The 25,788-nt window shown below is 34.8% G+C and overlaps 1 protein-coding gene across 2 annotated transcripts in view; it reads left to right on the top strand.

The window, feature by feature from the left end:
* The window catches only part of TLL1 (tolloid like 1), a 155,120-nt gene extending 129,606 nt beyond the window's left edge, over nt 1-25,514 (top strand). For both annotated transcript variants that reach the window (XM_084884377.1, XM_084884378.1), the window contains 5 exons: nt 3,296-3,421; nt 6,531-6,658; nt 15,757-15,970; nt 20,790-21,040; nt 22,211-25,514. In XM_084884377.1, the coding sequence (XP_084740503.1) occupies nt 3,296-3,421; nt 6,531-6,658; nt 15,757-15,970; nt 20,790-21,040; nt 22,211-22,342 (851 nt within the window). In that variant the 3' untranslated portion in view covers nt 22,343-25,514. The remainder of the gene's footprint in view (nt 1-3,295; nt 3,422-6,530; nt 6,659-15,756; nt 15,971-20,789; nt 21,041-22,210) is intronic.
* Nucleotides 25,515-25,788: the final 274 nt, after the last annotated feature.

Below are 25,788 nucleotides of genomic sequence, written 5' to 3'. Positions count from 1 at the left end.
TTTTATTTCTACTCAATAAAACATTTATTTCTCTCACTAATAAAAAAAAAACTATTGTAAAAATGTTGTGCCTACAGTATGAAAATGCTAGAAAATTTCAAATGAATTATTGATCAAATTCTCAGTGACTAAGTTTATTATACAAATATTTTGAGGAATATTTAAAATGCTGCACCCTTCTTGGTTCTCTCCTTTGGATTTTCATTGTTCAAAATATTTGTAATTTGTGTCCTAAGAGAAGAAATGGGGGGGAAAGTGAAAACGTAATTGTGTTTGCTAATAGCTTTTCTCCCCTGGTTTAATGACCTTTCATACATAAGAAATCTAGAATATACTTGTGGAATTAGGTATTTTATAATGCTGCTATTTCTCATCAGCATAGATACTCTGAAATTACATCCACTATAATTAGAAGAGTGTATTTACTTCTAATCGAACAAATGTGTGTGTGTTTTAAATACCTCACCATGTTCACTACTTCATAGACAACTTAAAATATTAAGTACCTTTTTTATCTGAATGATGTAAGATATCCGGATAATTTTAAGTGTTCCAATGTTTACTGAAATTTTCTCTTTTCATATGGCCATTTGACTCGTGGGGGCAGTTTTATATGCTATTTTTCTGGGCATGATGACTCTTTTGCTGCTGTTAGTTATTGTTTTGATTAGTCCAGTTTTTAATTTAAGCTAGCTAAACTTTAGATTAATCCATACATATATTCTAGCATATATCCTTAATTTTATGTAACATTGATTATATTGGTTGACATTAGATGTTGGAACAAAGGCAGGACACACCAATTCATGGGAAAACTAAAATGTAATAGATATTTAGACAATAATGAATATATAAAATCTTTTTCTTTCTTCTCCTGCTGCTCTTCCTCCTTTTCCTCATTCCTCTAAAAATTATTTTAAATTATTATTTTTCAATCACAACAGACATATGAATAATTAACTATTAAATACCACTATTCTAGTTTGATTGGTTTTACTTTAAACATTATTTCACTTTAGTTATCATTACCACAGGTCAGATTATATTCTATCAATTATGAAGAAAAAAAATCCTCCTTAGAAATACAACCTAGTGACAAGATTTCCACCAGAATGAAGCTTCAATGTTAGAAATATTTGTTTTGTGTTAGAATTATTTTCATGATGAAATGACTATGGATTTAAAAACTTGGCAATAATAACTTGTGTTCACTCATTTTTTTAATGATAACAGTTTTATATCTGATGTATGGCAATCCAAACAGATCCAGATAAAAGGAGGATTCAGGCAATCCCTGCTACCATAGGGCTTGTCACTTAGCAACTACTCTGCTTAGAGTTGTTAGATTTTCAACGAACTCTCAAGTCCGGTTGACCTATAGTACAACTAAAGATCACTCTGTCAGATTTACTTTAAGTACAACAAGCTATCGTTACATAAACATTTTCATTGGAAATATGTGACTATTGCAGAGTAAGAAATTCTGGCACCAGGAAATTTTATATTGGCTCTTTCCACTTAACAAACATGAAGTGTATTCTGTATCCACTTATGAAAGAATGAAGCATCTTAAGACCCTCTGGAAAGGAACATAAAAACAATAAATTTAGAACATTTACTGCTTGGCTGGCTAAAACAGAAAATGTAGGTAGCTGCCACTGTGGTGGCAGGAAGCATGATTTACCATCCACCTGTTTTGTGTTAGTCATTAATAACTCAAACTATAATTTTCACTCTTGATGCAAATAAGGGAGCAGGGATTCCACATTATTATAAATTTCTCTAAAATTAATTTTACCAGGCTCATTTTCTATTAAATTCTAATTTCTACACGCATTGGTATTTGATGCTAGGTAATTTTCCTCATTCTACATTTTGTGTGCATTTCTTTTCTTATTCTGCATTTTGTGTGTGTTTCTTTAGTCTCTATAGTAAATATTAAAAGTAAGAAACTGTTAAAAATAGGTAGAATATACATAAGTAATAGAGATATTGATTCTGACACATTCTTTAAAACTTTGGGACTGCCTGCTCCTATTTGGAATATTTTTATATTACCAATGCATGAATATATGCCAGAAGCTGTGTGGACTCTGCCATGCAATCAGTCTCCAAAAGAGGAAAAATAGATGTATATTTAAAAATCACTCTCAGATACTTTAATAAAAACATATTTCTTAAACCCATCTTCACAGAAGGAATAGTGATTGGATAAAAGTGTAAATACAGTATTTACTATTTGTGACCTACCATAAGCTCACAAATTCCCTTTAGAAAAATAAGTTGACAATGTAAATTATGAATTCAGCCTAAGTCCTGATACGACTTCATGTGTCCCTTTTGTTCTCTGTGGTGTGGGAGTGATAACACTTTGAGTGACATGTCATCATATATGTGTGTCGTGAGCAATCTGTCGACTTTGACAGACAAGCCAGCTGTGGACTAAGAGCTGAGGGACATGATGTGGTGCTGACGGTGCCTCTCCCTGGATTGCCTTCCTGCCACCCTAGTCTGGCTTTTGTTCCTGTAGTGCATTTGCTGGCTATTTCTCTAAGCTCATATTTCCCGTTCTAACCTTTGCTTCTAGCATAATAAAAGCCCTTTTAAGGAATTACTTATTAATAAACTGGGTTGCTGGAGTCAATTTTTAAAATAGATACAAATTAGCTTTCTTCTTTAGGATGGTCTGTTGATGCCTTTTTCTGTCTTCGAATATTATGAAATGTCCAGATTCATCAATATTTAGCCTAACTGCAATGTTAATGAAAAAAATCAACTATAGTTGTTACACTAACTAATTTTAAGTGATTATACACAAATTTTGGAGCCTTGTTTAGCCTCTATCTAAACACCTTGGTTAATATATTGAAGAATTTCTCTCTATTTTAATGCCATGTCTTGCATTTGTTCAAACTACTCAAAGTTTTACATTTATTTTTAAATATTGACAATAAATGTTCAGGATTGGTTGTAAAAAGATCTGCTCTTTCTCTATGTCCTACTCAAAGCTTCTACTCCAGGAGTGAAAGAGGACTGCAAGTTCTCATCCTGGCACAAATGGTCTTGGACACTCAATTCATGGTACAGGCACCACGCTAAACAAGGACTGGGTAGAACTAAGACACTATCAGTTTGTTTCTGTAATTTTTGTCTTTTTTTTTTTCCTCTTTTGGGAACAGGGTAAACTGTTGTTTAGTTTATCCTTTTCCAGTGTTAACGGAAACAAAATGATTCTTCTTTGATATTCTTTGTTTTTAAAGCTACTCACTAACCTGTGGGGTTATCTCTTTGCTAGACAAGGATGAATGCTCCAAGGATAATGGTGGGTGTCAACATGAATGTGTCAACACAATGGGAAGCTATGTGTGTCAGTGCAGGAATGGATTTGTGTTGCATGAAAATAAACACGACTGCAAGGAAGGTATGAAGAAACTGTTATTTTTTTAAAAAAAAATCTTTTTGTTGGAAATATTATGTGTCCCCTTTTCTTCCCCTACTAATCCCCTTCTAGCCTGCCTTTGCCCCCTGCCCCAAGCCTTCACCACCCTATTATCTATGTCCATGGGCTATGCATATATGTAACATGGTCTTTGGATAATTAACTCCCACACACCCATCTTCCCCTGCCTTCCCTCCGAGATTCCACATTCTATTCCATGCTTCCATATTTCTGGATTTCAGGAATATTCTTTTCTTGACAGCAGCTAGAATTTCAGGCCATTTGGGTAAAACACTGCTTCCAGGTAGAGTTCTTTTGTATCAATTAGTGATATCACTTTTGAGTGTTCAAATGTCAAATATATACACATAAACATATATACATATATACATGTATATATATATATATATATATATATATATATATATATATACACATAAATATATATACACATATACATAGAGTGGTCCAAGATCCAAGGCAAACTATTGGAAACCTCATGTTACCTAAAGAGCCTGCACTTCACACATGGGTAGAATTAGAATAACTTTGTATAACAGACATAGTTGCTGCTGTAATGCCAACTGGCAGCCAGAAAAGTATCACTTTATCCCCAGGTTTTCATTGGACAGACCTTTTGACAGTCTTCATATTTTAGCTGAATTTCTGCTAAAGGCTTTAGTTTCCCTCCCCAAAATATCTCAAAATGTGCTATATGAGTGATGCCACTTTAAATACCAGGGGAGTTAAACTCAGATGCATACCAGAGAAAAAGCATTGAAAATGGAGATACTGTGCCATTTAAAGTTTTAGTCTTGGTTTTAGCAAAAGGAAGGAAGAAAGGGAGGGAGAGAAGGAAGGAGGGAAGAAGGGAAAGGGAAGGAGGGAGGGAAGGAGGGAGGGAAGGAAGGAAGGAAGGAAGGAAGGAAGGAAGGAAGGAAGGAAGGAAGGAAGGAAGAAGGGAGAAGGAAGGAGGGAGGGAGAGAGAGTGAGGGAGGGAGGGAGGAAAACATACTAGTAGCACAACAGTAGCCTACCAGCTTTGGGCCCCAGACCTTACAATATTTCAGTATTTTATAAAAACAGTGATACCCAATATGAGCTAGATGGGCACAATACATATTTATTCAGTTTTTTACTTATTCTGAATAAATATTTTGTGTGCCCATCTAGCTCATATTGGCTATCATTGTTGCTGAGGGTCTGCTCCTGAATTTTCTACTTAACTTGAATTTATGCCTATTTTGAAAGAATTACTAAAGCAGATTTTATATCTTGTGTCATTAGTACATGTGGATTGGTAGCTACCTGCCTAGAACCACAGTTAGATAGCAACTGTTTGTATGCACATTCAAATAGTACCCTGAAATGACCCTTATTCCATTCAGTTCTATTCTAAAATGGTCATGGTCAAGGGTTTATCTCCCTACCCCCATGTTTTCATTGAGCTACTGACATGACCCAGAATCATAGGCAAGCAAGATTTTTCTTGCTATATTCATGCATGAAAGTGAAACGTCTCTTTTCACTTTCATGCATGAATATAGAACCTTAGAGATTTTGATATTTGTAACTTGGTAAAGTATTCTATGAAATTGACAGGCTGGGGAACAGGCCCAGTCAATTGTCTTCTCAGATATGCAAGACAGTTCAGAGGGGTGGAAAAAGAGAGATAGCTTTTATAGAGTATACATGTAGCCCAGGGCTCACAGGTAGCAAATAAATGTTCACTACAGTAAATATTTTCAAGAAAGGATTTTATAGGCTACTTCCTTATAGATAGAACTATATCCAGGTACCCCAACAGAGTTCATTTTTACAGCCAGGGAAGGGGTCATATTTTCTTTGACCTCTGCTGTGGGGTGGGCACTGTCGCAGTTCATCAGAAAGCCTCTTGGCTTTGTCTCATGGGCTCTGGAGATTCCACATTGCTTCTGGCAAGGCAAAGACAAGGGAGCATGTAAGTTAGAAAACCCTAGTCAAGACAGGATCCAGACTTTAAGGCTATTTTCTTGCTACACCCATGTAGATGCTATATTGTTGGAAAGGAATTGAATTTCCCCTCCTTTTTATATTCCTCACAAATCCAAACCTCCCTGTGGACATCGACAGAGATAAGGTCTAGGTCTCATAGTAAGGACTGTGTCAACAGCATATTCATGAGGACATATTGCGCAGTGGAACAGGTGTTTTTTCCATTTAGTAAAGAATTTCCCCAAAGAGGCTTCTTGGAAAATTTCAGAGAATTTATTGTATTTTAGAATAGGATACACAATCCATACAAATAATCCAAGTTTCAGTCAGGATGTATAAGGTGCTGCTTCGTAAATCACACAGAATGAACAGAGCCTGAGGATAGTAAGTGGTTTTGAAGTTTAATATAAACAAATGGTCCTCTTTAAGATGAAGTTATTTTAATTATGAAAAACCTAAAAGAAAGTTCGTGTTAGTTGGATATTGTGGGAAATTAGTTTAGAAGCTCAGCACAATGGCTAGTACCTAGTCCCTTATTTTTCTCCCTTATTGCTTCATTAATACTTTGCTGACAATTGGGTTAATTTACTTTAGCAGCTGAGATTTTAGTGTTAGTATTCAAGTGTATATTTCAACTAAAGGAGAGAGAAAATATAAATACATAATTCATAAAGTGGCTTGATTATCTTAATTAGCTATAAATAATCTTCCTGATTATAGAAAAAATTAATTGAAATGTCAAAATCCATTGATTTTTGTTTGTGGCATTGCATTAAATATTTTGCACATACCAGTGTTGATAGCCTTAATTGTTAATATATGCTGCTCTGTTAAAGTCTGAACTTACAGACCCAGCCATTTTAAATAGCTTATTTCCTTTCAGGCATTTATAAAATTCATTGTAAACACTTAATTTCATGAAAGCAAGAAAACAAACATTGCCTGATTATTATCAGCAACATGTGTGCCAAAGCAGATGAATATGATCACAGAAACTGGAGTGATGATTAGTTAGTATTCAAACAAATCTTTCAGTAGGATAGTGGGTAAATAAGCTGCTTTATTGTTGGTCCAATACTAGGCTAGATTTCCACACTGATTGATCTTATTGTTACAGCTGAATGTGAACAGAAGATCCACAGTCCAAGTGGCCTCATCACCAGTCCCAACTGGCCAGACAAGTACCCAAGCAGGAAGGAATGCACATGGGAAATCAGTGCCACTCCAGGCCATCGAGTCAAATTAGTAAGTGAGCACGTCATCCTTCTTTTATTAAGCCTATGGCCCGTGTCTTCCATGGCTAGCACATTGAAGTAAAATAAGTTTATTTGATTGAATTGAGTAAGTAAGACAGATGGAAAAGATTGTCTTCCATTTGCTTTCCCACTAACACGAAACAAATCCCTGATTTTCTAAATCAAGGTGTTAGTACTGGTACTCATAACTTCTCATATAGTGATTTTATCCTGGATGCTTTAGAAGGTATTACCAAAGTTACTGCAAAGAAGTCAGCTCTATTTCCTAATGTATTATTGAAAGTGACCTTTTCAAATGGAGAAAATAAAAAAAAATCAGCAAGACAGTAGTAAGTATTCACTTAAACACAGCATAGCAAATTCTACTGGCTATGTCCATTCTATATGCCTTATTTACAGAGCAAATGTATTTTTTATAATAAAAGTAATTTTGTTTTGTGGTTTGTGAAATATTATTTTTTTGCTTTATAAAGTTGCCTCTTTAGACATATACTGATATCTTAGACTTCTCACATATTGAAATATGAATGTAATGTTTGTCCTTTCTCCTGTGGTCTTTTAGCCTCACATTCTGTCCTGGTCAAAATATATAATATATTAAATTTCATTACAGGCTATAGAATACTTAGTATAATTTTAAGAAATAAAATCATAGGAATATAGAAATTTTAAAAATTTTCTACAATATGCTATTGTCAAAAGCATGAGGGAATGCTAGCTAGCAAGGCTCAAAATAATCTAGCAGTTGCCATAATAAAAGACAAGAAATTGTGTAGAGAATAAGGCCATCAGTCCATGACAGCTTACTGGACCAGTCCAGCCATAATGTTAATTTTAAAATTGAACTATTTCCTTTAGTGATTTTTTTTTGTCAATAAAGAGGCTGTAGTTCTCTGCAATAAACAACAAAATTAGAGACAGTTGCCAATACATTCATATTCCTATTATGGAACTCCTTTTAATCAACATATTTGACAAATATTAGTAAGTGACTTTCCAAACAAAGACATTAATTCATTTCAACCAGTCTTTGGAAGGACGCTAGATGCTAAGATGACAGCACTGTAGGAACCTAATTGCTTTCCAGTCCTGTCCAAGGTCCTGATTAAGAGGATCACTCTCTCAAGCTATGGGCTAAAATATGGAAGCTGCATTCCTTTCAACAGGGCAGTTAGCTAAAGGAGTTAAGAACATAGATTTTCCTGAAGACTTTTTTTTCCTGTGTGAGATTCAGATTTTGTCTGGTATCAAAGTCCTCACTGAAGAATTTCCTTTTTTATGTTTAGTGTGCAGTATGTCTGTGTAGTGTCACTATTTAAAGACATTTTCATTGGGTATAGAATTTTAGGATGACAATTTTGTTTTACTGTCTGCACTTTAAATAATTGATCCATTATTTTCTGACTTCCATGGTTTCTAATAAGTCTGTTGTAAATATTAATTTTATTCCCATGAAAGCAATTATTCCTTTTCCTATGGCTGCATTCAACATTTTCTTTTTATCAGCAGTTTGAATTCAGTGTATCTAGGTGTGTGTGTGTGTGTGTGTGTGTATAGTAATTTATCCTCAGAATTCTGTGAATTTCTTGCATCTGTATTGTGGTTTCTGTAATAAATTTTTTTTAAATTTTCAACCATTATTTATTCACAAAATTCTTCTGCACTGTTGTCGCTCTTGACCTTTTTGGACTTTAGTTACACATAAATTAGGTTGTTTCATTTCACCCCATAACTCTTGGATGTTCTGTTAGTTTTTTGCATTCTTTCTTAGTCTAAGTTTCAGTAATTTCTATGAACCTATCTTTAAGTTCTGGGATTGTTTCTTTGGCTATCTTGAGTTTACTGATAAGCTTTTAAAAGGCATTCTTTATCTTTCTAATTATGTTTTCTATCTCTAGCATTTCCATTTGACCCATTATTATACTTCTCATGTGTATTAGTCTCTCAGGATGCCATGACTAAATAACATAGAGTGTTTAAAACAGCAAAAATTTATTTTCTCATAGTTTAGAAACTAGAAGTTCAAGATCAGGTGCTATCAGTGTTGGCATTTGGAAGGCCTCTTTTACTGGCTTGTGGATGGTGTTTCATTGCTCTGTCCTCACATGGCCTTTCCTCTGTGTGTGCATGGAGAGAGAGCGAGCTCTGGTGCCCCTTCATCTTCTTACAAGGTCACTAATGGGATTACAGTCTCACTCTTATGACCTCATTTAACCTTAATTACCTTCCTAATGGACCTCCCTCCAAGTGCAGTTACATTGGTGTTTAGAGTTTTGACATATGCATTGAGGGGAGGACAATTCATTCCAAAAAAAAAATCTCTTCTGCTGAAATTTCTGATCTATTTTTACATGTTGTCTGCATTTTCATTAGAATCTTGAACAAATTAATCATAGTAACTTTAAATTCTGTTGGATACTTTAAACAAAGGGGTCATGTTTGAGTCTGTTCTGTTATTTTATGTCTTAACACTGATATTTTCTTCTTGCCTTTCTGTGTGTCATGTAATTTTTTATTAAACGCCAGACACTATGTATATAATAGTAGAGACTTTATGTCTGGAAGTAGACACATCTCTTCTGTTAGGCTATTAATGTGTGTTCATGTTTGGGAGGGGGTGTTGTTGAGTACATCTAGTCAGTAATTAAGCTGAGTTTGGTTCTTCTTGTTCCTATGATTATCTTCAATGTAACATTGGCTTTAAATTCATTTTTTTTAGATGGGAAGCTGAGATTTAAGAGGTATTTTATCAATGTTTGTGTTTCATCTTTAGCTTCCCCATTTATATTCAAAAGTGTGTCTCTCTCCACACTTTTTTCCTTTTTCAGTGGTAGACTGAACTTGTTCATTACTTGGTGCTTGCTAGTCTGGTAGTGAGGGCTGGGGGTTCTTTATTGTCTTAGCACAGCCTCTTCTTTAGACAGGCTCTGTGTTGTTAGGTCTGAGGGATTGCCCTTCTCAGTGGTCCTATTTTTTTGTCTCCGTGGAAACCAAACTCCACCTTATGACTCTAGTTGGTTTTCCATAGGAGAGTTTCTTTGCCTTCTCCCGGTTGTAGTAGACTTCTAATATTATTGGGATAGGAACCTGTGCCCAGAACTTCCCCAGGAGCAGAAGTGTTTTGTTGTTTTAACACCTTTCCTTTGGCTACACTAGGTCTATACCTTTGCCCTGGTGGTGATAGGGTTTTCTGCTCCACTCCCTGAGGCTTAGGGCTTTGTTTCTCAGAAAGAGTTGCAACAGGGCTTCATGCTCACAGCAGTGACCTATTTCCTTCTCCAAGCCTGTAACACCAAGGAATGCACTCGGCCATCTCCTGCTCTGCCTACAGTCTTTCTCCTGAACAAGAGACTGAGGTCATGATGAAGAGTCTCTCAGTGGTTGCAAACTCCCCATGTCTACAGCTCCCAGGAGTTTTATATTATTACCCTTGTTCACACCTGATCTTTACCATACCATTAAAAATTGTAGCTGAATGCTTCTTACCTAGTTATATGGCACCCAGAATTTCTTCCTTCTGTAGTCTGTCACTGTGAGCAGATGTTTATGTCTCATCTCTCCTTGGATAGGCCTGAGATTCAGTGGATTTGATACTACTTGGTTGACTGGTGACTTCAGTTCTTGGGTATGTTCAACAAAATTGTGATTTTTTTAGTTTACATAGTTTTTTTCTATTAGGGTAAATGCAGCTATTTCCAGCTTTCTAGATTCATGGGGGAAAAGAATTTCTGATGTACCTTAATTTGGCAATACTTTATTCATTCTCAAGTGTATGCTTTCCAGCTTATTGAACATCTCTTTCAACTCTAAGTCTGTTCTGTCATACCTCACAGGCTTTAGTTTTCATGCAAATGTTTTCTTGAGGATCAGGATGTAAAGCATGTCTGTTCAATAATGGTCATACTTACTATTATCCTAAGAAGGTAATTTTCAGAAATTTTCAGAAGGAAAAGAAGAGCTTTACTGCAAATATGGATCTTTGTTTTAACTGCTTGACTTTGTGATCTTAGTAGCAGTTATAGTCTAAACCAGGTTTTCTCAAATATTGGCATGCATCAGAATTATCTAGAGGACTTGTTAAAAAACTTTTTCCATCTCAAGTTTCTGAATAATAGCGTATTGACTCCACCTTTCTTCCCCCCCCCCCCAATTAATCTCCCAATTAAAACATGATTTCTATTATCACTCTCAGAATCAGGATCAGTAAATAGGAAAGTAGTCCCAGGCAGTTGAGGTGACTTGGCAAAGATTATAAAACTAGTAGGCCTATCAACACCTTCAAGCCGAGGCATTCTGTTTCTTCGCTTAATACATTTTTAATTATAGCATCCTGCATCAGAGAGGAAAGAAATCCATAATTGCTATGTATGTGCACATATGTCATAATTTGAATAGAAAGCAATCATGTTAGTAAAACAAACTTATGGAGTCATAAGGCTTTTTCTGAGAGGGAGGCAGGCGGTCAGAGAGGAGAAATGATGTTATTCTGATGGTTTTGAAGATGGAGGCAGTGGACATGAGCCAAGGAGTAAGGGCAACCTTTGGGAGTTGGAAAAATTCAAGGAAACAGGTTCTCACTAGGACCTCTAGAAGTACTATATGCTGTCCACCCATTTTTGTAGACTATTGACTGCCACAGCCCTAGGACAGTAAATTTGTGTTGTTTTAAGCCACTAAGTTTGTGGCCCTTTGCTATAGCAACAGTAGGAAATTACTGCATTTTCCTTGTTTTTAGTGTGTGTGCAGGCATGTGTTTAATCATGAGATACTTACTCTGTGGTAATAGCTACAAAGTAAAAGGAGCCTTGGTTGAAAGGGATAAAAATATGAATGAATAAGAACAAGAATCTATTATTTCTGCCTTCATCCTGTTTTAGGTATATGAGACTAAACTGCTCATCAAATTTTGGGGGACCTTTTTCATTATGTTGAATTACTCTTCATTAAAAACAGCCCTGGCCAGTTTGGCTCAGTGGATAGAGAGGTGGCTCGTGGAGTGAAGAGTCTCAGGTTTGATTCCAGTCAAGGATACAGTACCTAGGTTGCAGGCCTGATCCCCAGACCTGGTCCAGGCATGAGTGGCAGGCAACCAATCAATGTCTCTCTCTCACATTGATGTTTCTCTTTCTGTCTCTCCCCCTCCCTGACATTCTCTCTAAAACTCAATGGGGGGGAAATATCCTCAGGTGAGGATTAGCAAAAACAAAACAAATAAAACTGAAACAAAATTCCAGGCAAGGGAGCATACAGTAATTAGTTTTATCTGAAATTTCATAGCCTAGAGTTCTGCTAAGTTCCATAGTTGTTATTTATAGCTTCATATATGGGATATTTTTAGAAAACAAAACACCCTCAAATGTCATATAGTTCTCTACCATCAATCCATAAAGAGTGTATTTAATCAAAGTTAAAGAGGGCTCATAGGGGAAAAAAAAAGAGCTTTTATATTAGAGACTGGGATTTGTATTCCACTATACCATTTTTTCCAGTGGCCTCTAATTCCTCCAATATCTTGTGGGAAACCAAATGACAGTTCTTCCCCAAAACAGGAAAAGGCAAAAGATGACTTGGGACTAGGGAGCTCTGAATCCTATTTCACAGCTGCTCACATTGCATCAGTCTCTTTAATTTTCTTAAATGGTCACCCTGGCTAAATTTTATATCCGCATCCAACACTATCATTTTATTATCTTGTCCTTTGTGGATATATGTAGTGACACTGAATGGCCTTATCCTTTAGCCAGTGCCTGTATTTTCAATAAAAGCACCTCCACAGATGTTCATATGAGGGGCCTGCATATGCAAGCCTGGCTGGAGGCCAGCTAGGTAGATGAGGCTTTCTTGTGTGTTCCAGAAACACACAGTTATTCTTTCTACAGCCTAAAATGAGAGTTCAATTTTATTTCCTTCGAATGGGACTCCTTGATCTCCTAGGTTATCTTATGGGAAATACATTAAGATTTCTGACTAGAGCTCACGGTTATTCACTCTTTGTAAAACCTAGATTAGGAAACTTAAAATCATAGAACTATGATCATGGAATGAGTAAGGTTTAAATTTGAATACCAAAATGTCTGTAAAGTAGTAGTGTAAGTGCTTAATAAAAATATTTTAAAATCCCACAAAAGAGGGTAGTGTTGCAGCAAAGTTCAGAATTCCTTACAGCTCCATACATTGGCTTTGCTAGCTGCCCCGTCTTCACTGTGAAGGCGAAGGAGCTGTGGGGTATCTCAGTGTCTCCGTGGGGCATTGTAGTAACATTGGTTCCTGGCGGCTGCATTACTTAGAGAGATTCGTGACTCAGAGTGTGTCATAGTGTAAAGCAATACATCGTGCGTCTCACTTTTATCTTTGGAAACTAGAGTATTTTTAAAGATTTCTGATTTCCCATGGGCTCCCATAATACTTCTCTATGGAGTAGAAGTATTTTGTATTGAGGCAAAGTCACTATGCACGGAGGTCCCTCTGTGCGGATGCCTCGATGATATTTAGGGCCAGATTAATGAGATCTCAGTATGTGAGTTAGTCATGCTTTGCTTGTGTGTGGTAGAGCGTTTAGGTTAGTCTGACTGCTGGGAAAGGACCACCCAATCTTTGCAGTGGACCTAACAAGCTGCCACCAATTCCAAGAGGAAAATTCATTCATACCTTAATGAATGAGAGTTGTCTGCATTGCTTGAAAATATGTCCGCGACAGAATCTTTGCCTAATTTGATTCTTATAGAGTCAGTCTGATTCCATTAGTAATTTGATAAAAAGCCAGAGCCAGTTGGCTCCGGACCAGGTGTCAGTATGCCCCCCAGCCCACCAGCTCAATGCCACTTTGTGTAATGTTGCTCCGCTCTGTAAAACAGATGTTATGATTTACTCCAGACATCCTGCATTTCATTAAGGAGTGAAGTAGTCAGTTATCTCATTCACTTAGTTTTCAATGGACCAATCAGTGGACTGAACATGTGTGGTCTGTAAAATCTGATCCCAGGTTTAGCTTTTGCTTAGAGTATATGCTTTAGAATGCCATTACCCCATCACTCTCACAGTTTTCTCTTCTACACAGTCTGTTTCTCTGTTCTTTATATTTATAGGTGGATTATTCTGAATCACATTCCGAAGGGACAACTACTTGTCATTGTTTTCAGATAACAGTATTTTTCTTCTTGAAATACTGTTGATCTTATGATTCAGAAGCTTCATATAATATGTAATAAATTTATCTGGTACAGTTATGCCAACTTTCTCTCTTTGTTGTTTTTGTTTGTTTGTTTGTTTGTTTGTTTTTAAGGTTACAAACTGAAATTAAGACTGTAGATGCGTGCACAAGGATGAGAGAGGCTGAGTGAGATCTCAGAGACAGAAAAGCAGCCGCTTTGGTCTGCTACTCCCAGAGCATTTCCACTCATGGGTTTGGCCATAAACATGGGATAGGTGTGTAGGCAAATGAATGGCAGAGTTACCCAGACATTCAGCCAACTATCCATTTAGGTTTATCTATGTCTAATGTCTACTCTATGCCAATAGATAATAGATAATAATCAATGACAAACTCCTTAGGTGGCTGTCTACTTTGAATATTGTGTTTCAGGATAAACTGTTCACTATATTTTTTCGCGCCATTTTTTTTATTTCCAGTGAAATTATTTTTTAATATATATATTTTTTATTTCAGAAAGGAAGGGAGAGAGAGATAGAGATAGAAACATCAATGATGATCATTGATTGGCTGCCTCCAGCACGTCTCCTACTGAGGATTGAGCCTGCAACCCTCATTCTCTAATGCATTTTAATTTACTCTTTTTAGAAATTAGAATTCAATGGAATGAGACATGAAAGATCAGCCTTCTTTCTTTTCTTTTCTAAGTACCTTTTATTCCTTTCTTCTGCACCCTAATTAATATAAATTGTTTCTTTCATTTTTTTCTCTTACACCCCCAAAGTCAGAAGTGATAGTAGACGGTGGTGTGGTATAGAACTGTGGCCAACACTGAGGGAGAACTCTTCTTAGTCACTTTTTCTTTGAAAATTATAAAATGTATTAAACTGAGCATTATGATTACTTCACAAAATTGCATTAAATAAAACATGGATATATATATATATAAAGTTTATGTGAAAATATTTTATGCAGCAAAATTAATTTTCAAGTATATTTTATATTTCCTCAGTGTTTGTTTTTTGTTGTTGTTGTTTTTAGCTTTGCTCTATAGATTTAAATAGTAGTGATAGCTTATTAATTTCAATGTTATTTTCAGTCTATCTCAATTAAATTTTTCTTTGCGACAGTTAATGTATTATATACATATTTAATGGATTTTTTATTTTAAGAATGTGCAAAGACATGCATAAAATTTACCACACTGGTAAACTAGAATGATTTTTTTTTAGAATGATTTTTAAATAGCAAAGCATACTAAACTTTGTAAGACTCCAAATATAAAATAAGTATACCATTTATTTGAATAGTAAATTTTAAAATTTTAGCCTAAATTTATATGTTTCTAATAATGTGGGTTATAAAATCTAAATAAAGAAATAGATAGTGAAAACTTTGTTTTATTCTCTCAAGATTTACTGCATTTAATTTTTGTCAAGATATGATCATTACTTTATGGAATTTTCTTCTTGGTTTAGGTGCATGAAAGTAGGATGATGTCCAATAGTTTATGATCATCAAAACCAGAAAGAATCAATTTTTTAATATAATGGTTTAAAACTTTCTGATACATTCGTAAAATATTTGGAATTAAATTTGGGATAAAATATTACTGTGGTATTCTAATTTGTCTAAATACTGTTGTAAATTTAATTGCAATAGTAGAATCAGTTATAATAGTTGGATAGTAGACTTTCAAATGGAGTTAATGCATTTTTTTTTCTCATTTGTTTTCCAGAGCTTTTACATTTTATTGATTTTATAGCCCTTTCAATTATTCGCTATATGTATTAAATAATTTGCATGGCCTGAACATATTTCATTGATCTGTATTTCTACTTCAAAACCCAGAAGCCACTTTTAATAATAAGTGACCTCCCTTCCTTTTTTCCTTCCTAACTCCCATCATTCGTTCTTTTCTTTCTCTCTTTAAACAGGCCTTTAGTGAGTTTGAGATAGAGCAGCATCAAGAATGTTCTTACGATCACTTGGAAGTATTTGATGGACAAACAGAAAAATCACCAATTCTTGGACGACTATGTGGCAACAAGATCCCAGAGCCCCTAGTGGCTACTGGAAATAAAATGTTTGTTCGCTTTGTTTCTGATGCATCTGTTCAAAGAAGAGGCTTTCAAGCTACACATTCTACAGGTCAGCAAATCAGGGCCCTGCTTCTCTTTTCTAACTAAGGGCCAGCTTTTCCTCCTGTGAATGCAGTGGGTCCCCTAACAAGATCCCACAATAGAGTAAATCTGACTGAAGCACTGTCTAGAACATGCTGCATCCGACCTACCTAGCTTTGTCGTTGATGAACATGTAGGAAGAAGCCCAATAGTTTGGTCTGATTTGTATTCAAATGCAATTTGATCAAGTGGGACTACATAAGTGTAACAGTTTGATTTATATACCATATTTAACAGATAGAAATTTATTTTTCGCATCAATACATTTTTTAAATCAAATTTGGCCATCATCTCTCTGTTTTATAGAACCTTATTTGTTTCCCCTTTTATTTGGCATGAAACACAGAAGTTCTGTAAACCTAATCACTAATATGATTTACAGATTACAGCTGTTCTACAAGTCTTTAAAGAAATAAACTATAATTTAGAAAAATATGAATAATTTTAGGCAAACATATAGTATAGTATTTTTATATCTTGGATTCAATTTAATGATATATTCCATAAGTTTCTAGAAAATGTCTTTTTTTTTTTTTTTTTTTTTTTAGTCTTTTAAAAAAGAAATCAGTTAATTGCAGATGTTTACTAGAGTCATTTAGCTTATAGTGACATCTAGTGGCATTAACTATATTTAAACTAATGAGACACCAGAGAAATCTATTTTGGTGTATAACAGTATACATCAGTGATTTTCAACCTTTCTCATCTTATTGCACACATAAACTAATTAATAAAATTCTGCAGCACGCCAGAAATATTTTTTTGCCAACCTGACAAAAATAGGTACAATTTTGATTCCTTCACACTGAACAACTGTTGTGTTAGCTGTTGTCATATTTTTATTTGATAATCTAAGGCAAAAAAAAGTCAGTGCCCTTGACTAAATAGTCAAGTATTACATGTTTTAAATATTTTTGCAGCCTACCAGTTTAAAATCGCTGGTCTACATATTTATGAAACAATTTTAGTGCAGTAATTTTTGTCTCAGTTTCATGCTGATTGCTTTTATCTTTTTGTTTCATTTTGTTTTAGAAATTTGAATTTGAATTATTTTATTGTCCAATATTATTTTTCAATCTAGTGTATTTTGTTATAAGCATTAGATTTACATTGAAGGCTGTGAGAATGTGGATATTGTCAGGATATTTATCTGATTCATAGTAGTAATAATTAGATTCATATATAATATAAAGTAATAATTTTTCATGATTAATATAAATATTTTGGTTTGAGAAAAGTCTTTCATGGACCATAAATTTTATATTAATGAAGGATTTTTCATACATTTGACATTTACTTTTAAATATTTTTTGATAACTTGTCATGTGTTGAAGGAATTTAGAATCCCATTACTCCATCAGTATTTTTCTAACAGTAGAGAGGTCATGGTAGATGATATTCTGGCTATCACAAACTCCAAGAATGCAGTGTGAAAACATGCTTTCAAAACTTTCAAAATAGCTGATGATATAGTATTTTAAATTATCTGAGTATAAATTCCTTTTTTTTAGCTTTGTAAAATTTTTCTTTAATAGAGAAACTTCTCTTTGTACTTGTAAACGGAAAGTAAAGATTATGTCGGTACATCTGGGCTCTTGGTCCAACTATGCCATCACTTACCTGGGAACTTGGGAAATGATACTGTCTTTGGATCTCAATTTCTTCATCTGTAAAATAATAATTTCAAAGTTTCTTACAACTACAAACTCCGTGATACCTTAATGTGCCTGGCATCTTTTCATGGAGTCTATTTGCAGTGTTTATATCCCCATTAAGAATCTATTGGTAGAATCTAATTCTTTTTTTTTTTTTTTTTGGAAAGTTTAAAAAATACTTGTTGTTAAAAGTAATAGGTCCTTTTAAGCTCTTCCAGCCCGCTCCTATCTCCCCCCCGCTCCCCCCTCAGGTTCTCACCACCCCATTGTCCCTATCCGGAGGTTAAGCATATATGCATACAAGTTCTTTGGTTGATCTCTTTCTACCCACCCTCCCCTACCTTCCCTCTGAGGTTCAACAGTCTGTTCATGCTCCTAATTAAAGTTGATATTCAATATTAAATTATTTCAGGTATATTGCATAGTGATTAGACATTTATATAGCTTACAAAATGATACTCCCAATAATTCTGGTACCCAACACTTCCACATGTGTCAAACACAAGGCCCGCGGGCCAAATCCAGCCCGCCAGGCCTTGCAATGTGGCCCACACCGCGCTGTCATCACTGCACTCCGCTGTCAGTTTATGACATTGTCAGTTTATGACTGTTCAGTAAACCATTCGGCCCGCGATTTAGGCTGGATTTTAGATTTTGGCCCCTTCCCTGATTGAGTTCGACACCCCTACTTAGACACATACATTTGCTTTACAAACATTGAATGCTCAAAAAAGCCATATGATATAGATGTTATTTTTTTTTCCAGAGGAAGACATTGAAAATCTAGAGAAATTATTAATTTTCAAAGAATTCTAAAATTACATTAAAGCATGGATTTTATCCTAATTATGTCTCCAAAGTTTATGTACTTTTACTGTAGTATATTTTCTCCTAATGTATAAATTTTGGATTAGAAAGGAAACTGATTTAAAAAAAATGGATCACTATTATTTTAAGCAATAAAGATTGAATGCTTTCTTATCTAAGTTTTAAACAAATCCTCAGTCCACAAAAACCTAACTGATTAGTCTCATTTTTTTTCCCTGTGCAGTTTATACCCATTCATAAACCCCCGAGAACAACCTTGATCTCATTTTGTTAAGCAAAATGTGCCTTGGATATTGTCCTATCCAGCACTGTCATCTCAGAAATGAGGATCCTGAGATGACTAAACTTAGATGACAACCACATAACACACAAAAATAACAGTTGGAATTAGAGTCCTGGCCTTCCAACTTCTTATCATTTGCTCTTATCAAAAATTGTAGTTTTTTTTCTTTATGTATAATTTTTTTGCCCTCATTTAACCAGCTTTCTTGGAATTTTCTAGACAGGTTTATTTTATACTGCTACTTCCTAGCAGCCACATTTTTTAAAATATTCTTACCAATAATGTACTGCCTACTATGTATTTTTCCCCAGCACTTTCTTTTTAACAAGTTTTTTTTTATTCTGTAGTTTTTTGACAAATATTTATTTAGCACAAACTTTAGATAGATATGTAAGGTGTTAGTAATTTATGAAATAAAATTAGAAGCTCAAGGGAATTTATAGAAAAATAGGAATTCTCACCTATGGGCAGCTCACAGTCTGACAGATTAAACTGATTTTCAGACGTTTCTGAACTTCTGATTGTAGGTCAGTTTCTACTAACAAGACAGCCAAGTCCAGTACTACATCTGTCCACCGTTTTTGCTACATTTATAGTGCTTATGCATGATTTGCTGCCTTCTAGAATACATAGAGCTATTATCAGTGGGCCCTGAAGTGTGCATTTTAATTTGCTTCCCTAATTTATATTTCTCTAAACAATTTTAATTTTATCCACAAGAAAAGCTTCTAACATGAATTTTGAAACCAGGTGATTGGAAATACACTTTAGTATAGCTTTATGGCTACTTTTCCCCAAGCAATACTGTCCAAATCTACTGGAAATAGATTAGAGAATCGTGTTTCCCCCTCACAGTAGATCTGGTTTCTTGTAGGTCCAATTTTATTTTAATCAGGTAGCAATGTTTTGTTACAGTTTTAAATAAATGAATTGTAAGAAACAAATCTTCCCAATAAAAAGAAAAATCTGGTGTATTCGCCCAGAGGAGGCAGCTATAATACAGGGAGAAAAAAAAGAGAAATGTGGAGAGAAAGTAATGTTTTAAAACATGACATGGTCTGGTAGGACTTTTCTGTAGCACAAACCATCACACTTTTAATGCCATTTTAAAATCAAATGATACATTATTATGCTCCTTAGAAAGGAAATTATTTCTATCTAACTCAATTATATTAGAAAACCCACCACTAAAAGCACTTATAGGTCAAATTACAGGACCTCTCCCGGAATTTAATACTTTTTCAGGAAATGAACAAACTTGTCTTTCCAAATTAAAATGAAGGCCACCCCTGGGCTTCTCTTCCCTTCTTTACCTTTCTTACTGAGCTTCATTTTCCATTTCCCAGAATTCTGTAGAAGACACTCTGGGAGCTTGCAAAGTGTTTTCGGTGGGTTTGAAGATGGTATTGCTGACATGCTAACTTACTGTTTATATTTTGCTGACTTGGTAAATGAACAGGGATATTTGCAGGAAATGTGCTTACTCTATTTAAATATCTTCTTTTAAAGGGACCCTATAAAATGAATTGATTGAACATATTTCAGAAGCCACTCATAAGCAATTGCCCCACTCTGGCTATTATTCCCTGTTGATGGAAAAGCTTCCCAGGCCAGTCATATCTCTTGTATCCAATAGCCAAATGTTTGTCCTTTATAAAGTTATCCTGCAGACTAAATTCTCTCTCCTTTTTTTTTTTCTTGGAAAATTAATTCCACATTTATTATGTTGAGGCATCCATAGGAACTCATGGGACTTATAGAGTTCATAGGGTTATTTGAGTGATTCATAGGAATTCAGTTGTGTATTGAAACAGATAAACAAAACAGGGAACTTTTTGAAATATTTTAAGTCATTTTTTCAAACTATGTCATTTTTTTTCAATAAAATTGAATTATAATGCCTTCTGCCATTTGCAGATAGAAATAACTTCTAAATTTAGACGTTAGAGAATGGTTAGACTCCATTGAAATGGAACTTGGACCTCGTTGAACTTACTTGTCTCATTTTTTCTCCTGGGCAGAGTGCGGTGGCCGGCTGAAGGCAGAATCCAGGCCCAAAGACCTTTACTCACATGCGCAGTTTGGTGATAACAACTACCCAGCGCAAGTCAGCTGTGAATGGCTGGTGGTGTCAGAGCAGGGCTCGCGGCTGGAGCTGTCTTTCCCGACTTTCGAAGTGGAAGAGGAAGCCGACTGTGGCTATGACTATATCGAGCTCTTTGGTGGCCTCGATTCAACAGCGATGGGGCTTGGTCGATTTTGTGGATCAGGGGTAAATACAGCACCAACAATACCATAGCCATGATTAAAAATGCCTATTGATTCATTATTAATATATGTAACGTACAGAAGAGCAGTATTTTTACAAAAAAAAAAAAAAGATATATTACCAGTGTCTTAACACATTATAACACGCCTTGCCACTTCTTACCACTTCTGGTGAATTTGCTTGATAATTTAATCAAAAGAGACAAATGAAATCAGTAGTTGTAATTTCTTGTGACCATCCACATTCTAACTTTTATATTCTTGGCTTTATAATGCAATAGATATTTAACTTTTTTAATAATACAAATGGAATATACTTAAACACACACATTTGATAATGTTGTCGCCTTCCTAAATTAAAGCATCCCAGAAAAACGAATATGCACACCGTTTAGATGGACATTCTCTTTTCAACAAATGTGTTTGGTGGGAGTGGATGGTCCCCCACAGGCATGCAGGTCAGTCAGATGTTATATAACTGCAGGGTGTCACTTTGCACAGGACACATTGGCAGGTACGGGCCAGAGCATGTCACAATGAGAAATTTAAAACAAAACAAAAAAAGGAAAGCCTCAGTGCCTTCTTTCCCAGAATCGTCTGCATCAATATCAAATCCACATACTCAATATCTGAATATATATATTGTTGTGACGACATTATCCCCAGTTTTTTTATTGTCTATCAGTTGCTATTGCTTAATTGATACTATTAAACTGCTATCCAAATAGCAACTGCAATGAAAACAAAAACCTTCTTGGACTTCAATTATTAAAACAAGAAGGGATGCAAAGTTTGGATTCTGGAAGTGACTTTGCCCCAGAGCAGCTCCTGAAACAAGTTTACTAATGTCTCTTCATCCTCTCTGAGCCTCATTTTATTTATTTGTAAATCAAAAGAACTTGGCTTAAAAATTTGGGCACAAAAAACACCAAGTTCCAGAATTTGGAAACAGACTTAAGAATGCTCAAAGCCCAGCCATATTACTGACTAGCTGTGTGAACTTGAGCATGTCACCTGTTTTCTGAAACTCAGGTTTTCTCCTCTGTAAAATGAAGAAATCGCTCATATCCACTTTTCAAGGTGTTAGGAGGAATCAATTACCCCAAAAAAACATAAATTCCCTTAAGGAAAAGTGACTTATCCTGTTGTTTGTTTGTTTGTTTGTTTTCTTCAGCCACCAGAAGAGATCTATTCAAATGGGGATGCAGTTTTGATTCATTTTCACACTGATGACACAATCAACAAGAAAGGATTTCATATAAGATACAAAAGCATTAGATATCAAGAGACCACGCATACCAAATAACCAATACCAAAACCTCCTTCAGAAAAGAAAGGAATGTGCATAACGGAGAGAAGATATAGTTCGTTGTTTTTTTAATGAAGATATTAGCACAAATGTTTTATATAATAAAACTGAACAGAAGAAAAGTGTATGACCAGATTTATCTCTACTGAACGAGAAGTTTGCAGCGAACCTTGGTCAGCATTGCAGGATATTTGACCTCCGTGCTGATGGTGTAAATAAAGCTGGTGGGACGGCCTGATGTGCGTCAGGAAGACTCCTCGAGCTTTCGTTCACAGCTTGACGCAGATGCCTCGCAAGTCAGACAGTTAGGTTCAGGGTCTGTGGCCCTGCAGACTGTTCTTTTTGACAATTTTGCAAGATCTGGGAGAAATAAAAGGATCTTGCAGGTCATAAACTGGAAAACCCTCTCCTGTTCTTCAGCTAATTGCTTTGGCTCTGTATCTTGGACACAGTGTAAGCCAGATCCTTGTAAAATGTTGTGAAATAGGTGTGGTTTGTAATTTAAATGTAGGTGTGGCCAATATTTGGAAACTGGAATATTTCAGCGTCATTATTTTCATTTGCAGGCCAGATTAACCTCTTTGAAACATAGATCATCTTGAGACCACGTTATTTTACTTATAGTTTGACAACTTTGAAACGTCAGTAGTTTCTACTATAGCAATTAAAATCTGTTATTGAAGTGCTGAAAAGTGCCCAGTTGATTGGTAGATTCAGTTCTTTCAGCGAAAGTACTGCCTTTTCACACCAAATCCAAGAAGCCACGTGCTGTCTTAGGAACTCTACAAAGAAAAAAAAGAAACACAAAAACTCCCAACTGGTGTGAACAGGATTCTTCTAAATGAAATGACTGGATGGTTCATACTCAAGATACCACTGCTGCTATTGTCTTTCTTTTGTTGTTCATCTGTCGTAGTTGTAGTTGTTATTGTTGATGTTGTCACGGTTAATGTTGTATTTAAAAAAAAAAATGAAATGAAGAAGAAGTAGGCCTTGTAAGAATTGAAAAATCTCTCTCTCTTTTTTTTTTCTTCTTCTTGGGATTCACTTTAAGAAAAAAATGCAATGTTGGAAAAAGGTTTTGTCTCTGAAAGACTCTCTGGTGCTATTCCATGAACATTTTATTAAACAAAGTTTTTTACTTTGAGCCAACAACCTGTAGACCATGAATGTCTCCCTCTGGTGGCATTTGAAGACTAAAGATTTGTGAAGTGTATCAAGAGTATATCATCGCAAGGGCAGCACTTGTCCTGTGGAACAACTACTTCTAATGCCTTAGAATTCTTGCACATAATCCAACAGATCCTTCTAGAAACGCATCTTTTGAAATATTGAACATAATAGTGTATGTTAATTAGCAGCTCTATGAGGAAAATCCATTTCTCCGACGGAACATTGGGTATAAATATGTTGATCTGCTTTTGTTGTAGAAAATGATTTTCTGCTTTCAAGCCATGTGTGTTTTTAATATTAATGTATGTATATGTGAGCTTGTCTGAGTGAAGCTGTAAGAAGGTGAAAAGTAGTGGGTGGTTTGAAAAGTTAAAATTTATGTGCCAAGTTCTACTAGAATCCTGTGTGAAGTAGCACCTTTCTTAGGCAGTTTCATGGACAAATAATGGGAACTTCTGATTATTATAGACCCATTAAAAAAACGGCTCTTTCCTTCAGAGAAACTCTATTTTGATATTTTTATGTTGATTGCTCTATAAAGTATCTTTGTTTCTGTTAGCTGTCCATGAATATTAAACATTTAATAAAATTGGGCATTTTTCTTCATTTTTTACACAATTAAACTATACACACAGATGTAGTTTATTTGTTCTGTTATTGTTGCTCTAAAGAATCTTTTCCCTGCTTATGAATTATAATATGTAAATACATTTTAAAACCAATCTTTTCGTCTTATTGAATGTTACTTTGGAAATGTATAACTGTTGCCTGCAACATAATGAGATTTTAATGGAGCTGACTTATTCCAGTAACTTCTATACTTTTCACTAACCTCTAATTAGCCAAAATTTATCAGGAATGGGAAAAAGGAATGGAAGAACACGTGAACACCTAGTGTATGACACTATGCCCAGCCTGGGTCTGGGCATAGGCACTAGCTCTTTTAGCCTTGATGCTCCCTTTGACAGCTGTGATGATGGTCTCATTTTCTAGTTCAGGACCTGAGGCTCAAAGAATGCACATAATATCCCCGGGGTCACAGTGTACTGTCCGATGTTGAAAGCCAGCTTGTCCCTTCTAAAAATCTGTGCTTGTCCTACCAAATGTAGCAGAATCAATCTTAACATATATGAATAGTAGATTTTTTTATGATGAAACTTTTCTACATTGAGTAAATTATAAGGATGAATTACAGTAAAACCTTCAGGATAAAACGATTGCTCCTTTCAGAAACAGCATGGCAATTCAAACATCAACTGTAGATAGCTTAAAGGACTACAGTTAGTACTAGAAATAAAAATAAAAAAAACACTATAGTTTGGAGTTAGTAACCATGGGTGTTTTGTTAAAATAAATATTAAATTATTTAATCTGCTGTGGTAGGGAACTGTAGTGATCTACTCTATGAAATATTCTGGATATTCCAGTTGACAACTAGGCTACAATGTGCTGCTTCAACACAACTGGAAAGTTAAAGTTAAAAAGGTATTTAGAAAGCAAATGGAAATGTTGTCATAACTTAGGTCTTGAGTGTGGTCATTGATTTTTATTGTATCTTATGTCATATCAGTTCACTGCATACTAATTTATATTAATTCCACTTTGGCTTAAATGTGTTGTTAAATGCAAATACAGACAGCTTCAATGTTTTGTTAATACCGTTCTAGACATTTTATTAAATTAATTTTGTAAGTTATTTTCAACCCCTATGTTAGTATGTTGGTTGTTCTCTCTTACTCCTATGCATTCTGTACACAGAAAAAAACTGCTCCCACTTCATATGATTTTATTAAGTTATTTTTAAAAGTCATTAATCTAGTTTATTACCATGCCTTAATTACCTGAATAAAACAACATTTTTAAACAAATGAATGAGAAAAAACAATTATATTTTTGAAGTTCTTAAATGTTTTCTGTTTATATTGGCTGGATTTTTGCTATCAGACTAATTTTAATATATTTCAGTGTCATACTCAAATTCTACTCAATTTTGTTTTTAAATCTTTTATTTGATTTATATTACTACTGTATCTTATGGGAAGCCTCAAATAGAAAATTTTATTCTTCCATACAGAAAATCTCTAAAAGCATCTAATGATTAATTATTATTTTTTAAAGAAAAATAAAAGAATAAAATTTACTTTTAAAAAACATTAAATTATAGATTGCTTAGATTTAGTAAACTACAGTTGTGTGACATGCAAAATGACTTTAACTTAGCAATTATAAAAATGTTTGGAAATTTTGTTCAGTGAAAATGGGAATAAGAC

The sequence above is a fragment of the Pipistrellus hanaki genome (genome assembly GCF_964339955.1).
Source record: "Pipistrellus hanaki genome assembly, chromosome: 5".
Classification (NCBI taxonomy): Eukaryota; Metazoa; Chordata; class Mammalia; order Chiroptera; family Vespertilionidae; genus Pipistrellus; species Pipistrellus hanaki.
Note: the sequence above shows the minus strand (reverse complement) of the source record. Positions and strands in the feature narration are given on the sequence as shown.